The 6000-nt window shown below is 49.8% G+C and overlaps 1 protein-coding gene across 1 annotated transcript in view; it reads right to left on the bottom strand.

The window, feature by feature from the left end:
• Window positions 1–797: 797 nt before the first annotated feature.
• The window catches only part of Slc6a2 (solute carrier family 6 member 2), a 38953-nt gene continuing 33750 nt past the window's right edge, over window positions 798–6000 (bottom strand). The window contains exons 10-15 of the mRNA XM_021220318.1: window positions 5289–5417; window positions 4754–4853; window positions 3738–3838; window positions 3330–3497; window positions 2628–2699; window positions 798–2081 (exon numbers count right to left, since the gene is read on the bottom strand). Coding sequence (XP_021075977.1) covers window positions 2058–2081; window positions 2628–2699; window positions 3330–3497; window positions 3738–3838; window positions 4754–4853; window positions 5289–5417 — 594 coding nt within the window. The 3' untranslated portion in view covers window positions 798–2057. The remainder of the gene's footprint in view (window positions 2082–2627; window positions 2700–3329; window positions 3498–3737; window positions 3839–4753; window positions 4854–5288; window positions 5418–6000) is intronic.

Raw genomic sequence — 6000 nt, 5'->3', positions numbered from 1 at the left:
TGGGAGGCAGGGAGGGCCAACATGGATTGTTTACATAATAATAATAGTAGTACGATATTTTAAAGGTAACAACTAGAAAGGAGTTACTACTCATGAGAGGTGTTGAGGTGGTTGCTAGCAGGGCCCTGGCTTGCACCTACCTTGCAGTGGAGTGGAAGAACTTTCCCTTCCCCAACACTCCAAGGCATTTGCCAATGAGGGATGCTTTGAGCTGACATGGCTGCCTTACATGGAAAGATCAAATTTCCTCTGAGGAATAACTCAAGGACTCTGATTCGGGGGGGTGGGGGGAATTTTGGCAGTCCTCAGAGTAAACTATCTCCCCATCCCCAGCTGGCCTCACCTGGCCTCTTTTTACAGCCTCCATGGGACATGGGGACATCCTAATTTCTCCATGTGCCTTCTACATGACTCCAATCACACACACACACACACACACACACACACACACACACATGAACATGCATACCAACACACACATATACACACAAACATACACACATACACAAGGACACACACATATATACAAACATATATACACAGACACAGACACACACAAACATGTACTTATAGACATGCACATACATATACACAGAGACATACACACACACATATATATACACATACACAGATACACACAAACATGAACTTATAGACATGCACACACACACACACACACACACATACACACAAAACCTAGGAAGGGAATCCTACTATCACAATGGCAACCTATGATTCTAGATTTCAAGAAAGGGCGTAAGAGATTCAAACCAGAAACAGAAATGCCAAGGAGACACCAAGGAGACACCATCAATTTACCAAACCATCCTTTCCCTCAATGAACCAAACCTAACCACCAGAGGGCACTAGTTGCAAGTGTGTGTCACATGTGAAACTTAGAAACTTCCTGAAGCCATCTCTGCCTGTCCCCTCCAGTCAGAATACCCTCCCTGGACTTGAGAGGCTAGGCTGGGCTGTGGTAAGTCCCATCGTGCCCTCCAAGGTGCCAAGTCAAGTAAATAAGGAAACAGGCCATTTTCAGAGCCAACAGACTCCACTGCTCAGGCCCCCTGTCTGCTGCGGTTCCCAGGGGAAGACCATGAAGAACCACGGCAGCCTATCAAGTTGTCCTACGACACCCACCTGGCCTGCCAGGACAGAAGTCCCTGTGGTGGGCCCACATATCTGGCTGTAGAGAGACCCTGTCTCCTCCCTAGGAAGGCCTTGGGGACTACCCATATGTCTGACAGAACAAAACTAGCAGATGGCAGTTTGTCTAGCCGTTACTACCTTTCTAAAGGATCTGACTTTGGGGAACTCCCTCACTGGTGGTGCAGCTACATTCTTCCCCTAAAATCATGGTTTGGGGACTCTCCAAACACCAGAAGTTAGAGTAATATTCTAGGACACACCCAAAACCAGCCTTTGATTAACTAGATAGCTAAGTAAGAGAGTTTCTACCTAACACCCCCCCGCCCCCAGCCTCAGAATATCTACCAGCTGCATTTTCAGTGCAAATAAAGCCCCACTCCCAAATGGAGGCTCAGATGCCGGAGCAGTGACAGGATAAATGGAAAGAGAGGGGTAACCTGCACACCCTGGCCCCACCCTGTCAGGCTTTGGTTGGGCTTTTGATATCTAACCAGAAGCCAATCTCCTCTCAGCCTGGGTGAACGGAAGATTTCGTTTATGATCTGTAGCGCAAGCAAATCCGGGAGGGGTTTCTGCCCGAGCCGTGGACCTCAGCTGAGGTGTGCTCCCAATGCAGTAAGCTCGCCCTCGAGCCAGGGTTCCAGACTTCACGTCCCACTTCCTCCTTCTAGCCTCTTCCTTGAGGCTCACCAGTTCTCCACACTCACTGCCTCCGGGCCAGATGAACAGAAGGTGAACAAAACCAGCGTCACGGAATCATTAGTAACTGAGAAAAACGGGAGCGATGGGGAAGGTGTCTTCCAGGAGAGGAATCCCAAGGCGGTGTCCGAATGGGGGCAAAGAGGGTGCCCTGGATCTGGACGTTGGCGCCTGGGTCCTCTTCCTCCTCTTCCTCATTGCCAGGTTCAGATCGCCAGCCAGTGCCGCAACTGCAAAAGGACAGCAAGGCCACTACCGTGAGGACAGAGCCAGTGGGGACTTAGAGGACAAGGGACCAGCTGGTTGGGGCTACACGAAGCAAAGGGCAGACAAAACAAATAGCCACTTTATTGACCCAGACCTCAGAACACCTTCCCTAATTGGCTCTAAGGCCGGATGCAAAGAGACCACCCCAAAAGGAGAAGGTCAATAGGGATCCCCCTCACTACCTGGGCCAGCAACATGCTATTATTAATGTCCTGCAATTATGCCTTCTAGGTCTAACATGCTCAGCTTAGCTTGGTGACACTCAGAGGCAGAAACAAAGTCCAGCACTTGGCATCTCAGGATGCCAAGAAAAACAGAACAGCAACAGCAGGAAGCTGGCTGGAGACACAGCAATCTCATCTCCAGCCCCCTTCACCTTTGTCCCTAAAATGAAGGTGGCTGCCATCCGGACTTTCCTGTGATCTCTCGCTTGGGGGCACCCAGCAGGGGACAACCAGAACCCACCACATCCTGTCCCACACAACCCAAGTTCAGCTCTGCATCTCTACCTGGAACTGTCTCACGTCTCTCTGGGCCACCCGATGGTGCTCATTCTCCGGGGTGATTCCATAGGCCACTCTCTGTGAGAAGGGAGAAGAAGGGAGGGAGCCTCAGGAGGCCAGGGAAAGCGGCCCGGGGGCGAGGTCTTTGCCTTACAAAGTAGGGATATTCGAAAAGGCCACCAGCACTAGTTATATGGCCAAATAAGTGTCGTAAAATACTAAGTCAGAATAAGAGGTACTTCTGCTGTGTGTGTGTACGATGTATATGTGTATGTGTATGTGTGTATCATTTCAGAAACCCCTGGTTTAAGCTGATCATATTGTGATGATTTGAAAAATGGTAGCGGGGCTCCTACAAAGAGAAATGGGATATCTGAAGGCAGCTCACACATTGAAAGGGGACAGGCATGGCAGAGTTTTGCCTTCTCGTGTGAACAGCAGAAACAGACGTGATACTGGCAGGAAGCATGCAGAAAGCATGCAGGAAGCACTTCCCGTGGGCCAGGTTCTTTACTTAGTACCCGAGTGCTCTTCTCTTCCAAGCTACACAGCATTATTCTCAGGCTACAGGTGTAGAAACTGAGGCTCGGGGTGGGTCTTCTCAGCAAATGAGGCAGGTATGCCGAATCTAAGTATCCTTTATCTCCGTCTTAGCTCGACAGGACAGCCACCTCCACCCTCATGCCACAACAGCCACCCAGAGCTCACCTCCCACAGGGAGCCGCGTATGCTGAGGAACTTGTAGATGACATAGGCAGGTACCAGGATCATGGATGAGAGGGCAATGCCCCACCCGACCCAGTTGGCCCAGGGAGGATAGACGTAGTCATCGTAGGTGAGCGGCTTGAAGTTGATGATGCTGACCACCACCACAAACTACGGGAAGGGAGGGGCAGAGAGGGAAGATGGACGCAGGGAGCAAGTGAGGACAACAGTCCCTGGGGGACCTGCCCCGACTCCCACTAAGATGAAACACCCTCCACACCCATTAAGGCCTGCATGACCAGGGCTTCCAGACCCCAGCACTTCCTCCCTTAGGAAATAAGTAGGCACACCCTGCCCCCAACCTGGACTCAGCCACCCTACCGACAGGCACCCCAGCCACACCCTACCCACCAGGAGAAAGGCAGGGCTCACGAACTTCCAACACAGCCTCCAGTACAGGCCTGGCTTAAACCCCATCATCTGCTGGATATCATTGCTGAACCTGTCCACACCTGTGAGCACATGGGGCAAGCATGTCACAGGGAGCCCAGAGATGCAGGACCGGGGCCTCCCCCTGAAGCCATTCCATGAGGTGCTGTCAGAGTGCAGGGCAGGTGGCAGGAGACTGACACCTTGGAATGCAGGAAGTCTGGCAGGCACTTTGATGATGGCAAGCAAGGGAGCCAACAAACTCTGGGACAGAGTCACCTTGCATGTGTCATTGTGATTATCTTACAAGACAGAGACAGAGCTCAGAGAAGGGAGGGCCAGACTGAGGAGCCAGGTGCCTGGATTCCATTCTGGCTCTTTCTTCTAGCATAGACTTTCTGCGAAAACAGTTTGTTTGTTCGTATGTTCATGGACATGGACGCCCTCAACCAGAATCTAAGAGAGACCATTAGACACTCTCACTACGATCTTTTCCAGAAAGAGTAAGAACAAGATTTACCAAGGGGAAATGAGCAGTTAGAACCCATTTGACAGTTTAGTAAGTAAAATCCAGGATATCTGTTTAAAATTTAAGTGCAGACACATAATAGAAAAAAAAAATCAGTATCAATAGATTCTATGCAATATTTGGGTCCTGTAGATCTAAAAACCTTATGTTCATTTTTCACCTGAAGTTCAAGTTCAGCTGGGCATCCTGTTTTGTTTGTTCAAGCCGTCTGGGTTGGGGATCTGCAGCTCTCTACTGATCTATTTCAGGTGCTGGTACCTGGCGTCTCCCAGGTCTTACAACCCAGATGAGCTGAGGATTGCAAGAGACTCGGGCCTATATTTTAATAGAGGCTGCTCACCTCTGGAGATCCATCCAGATGGCTGTCCTGGACATGAAAAAAAAAAAAAAAAAAAAAAAAACCCTTTCCCCCTCCAGATAAAACAGCCTCCAGGAGTTCTAGGGACCAGAACTTAGGATGCTCACTTACCATAAAACCAGGAGACCCCAATCGCTTCCATAAGCACCGCGAACAGAATGGAGGTGCCTGCTGCAAAGGTGTCCAGCAGAGTGAGGACATAAATCCCTCCCTGGGGCACAGAGAGCAGAGAGCAAGGTCACTGACTACATCTACCAAATCCCACCCACCCCTATTCCCACCTGCTCCGGGCCATGTTTTTACAAACACGCGTAATAAGGCTAAGGTATAGCTCAGTGTGTCTGTATTCTAACCGAGGGCTCTAGGAGCTGCTGGCAGGGAGTGTTTTATTTGATAAACAGTATGATAAGCTTCCAGGGAACTTCTGCTGGCTCTAAGTCAGTGAGTGGTAAATAATGATGCTTGGAGATCATCAGCCCCCAAAGCAGCAGAAGGCAAAGGGATTCGCTGTTTTATTGACATACTGTTTAACAGAGCCCTTTTACACTCAGCCTTGTCCAGCTCACCCCAGTGCCAAGGCTGAGAATGTCCCGGTTTTTGAAACACAGTCCTAGAAAGTCCGAGAGTGTCTCATGTCCAGCCTCACCTTGGTTATACAGAACAGTGCCAGAAGGAAGGTGCTGATGGTGACAACACACGTGAAGAGTTTCCGGTGTCGCTTCAGGACCTGGAAGTCATCAGCTAGTCCGGTGATGACTGCTTCCATGCCTCCCATCTATAGAGAACCAGGAAGGTGGGGTGGGGATGAAGGGGTCCTTGGGGCTCAGTATCAACCTCAGTTACATAAGACTTTCCAGAAAATAGCAGACCCTGCCTTCCACCCAAGCATCGTTCCCTTTTTTCTACCCCAAACTCAACCAAGCTCAAGTTATATACGATGGTGAAGAGCTAACTCTTTCCGGACTCAGCAACCAGTCCCTAACCCCTTACTAGCTCAGCCTGAGTGGGTACTGATGAAAAACAGAGAGTAGGGGATATAGTTCCCAAATGATACACCTACATGCAAATGGGGCTCTCTGGAAACATCAGCCAAAGAATTTCTCCAAAGTGGGAACTTTATCCCACAGTAGATGACAAGGGTCCCTTGCTGCCTTGGAAGCAAGTATTCCCAAGCAAAGTGGTTACTTTAAATACAGACTCTTGGGGTCTATTCCTTACAGACCACGGTTGTGGCGGACAATAATCACACATGTCCCTTGTTCCTCTCTCCTGCCTTTGGCAGACATTGTTAATCAACATCAGTACTCTATCCTGGGGTCTGGAATCAGTCTCAGACCCCTTTCCAACACAGTGCTCTG

Source organism: Mus pahari, chromosome 20 (genome assembly GCF_900095145.1).
Source record: "Mus pahari chromosome 20, PAHARI_EIJ_v1.1, whole genome shotgun sequence".
Lineage (NCBI taxonomy): Eukaryota > Metazoa > Chordata > Mammalia > Rodentia > Muridae > Mus > Mus pahari.
Note: the sequence above shows the minus strand (reverse complement) of the source record. Positions and strands in the feature narration are given on the sequence as shown.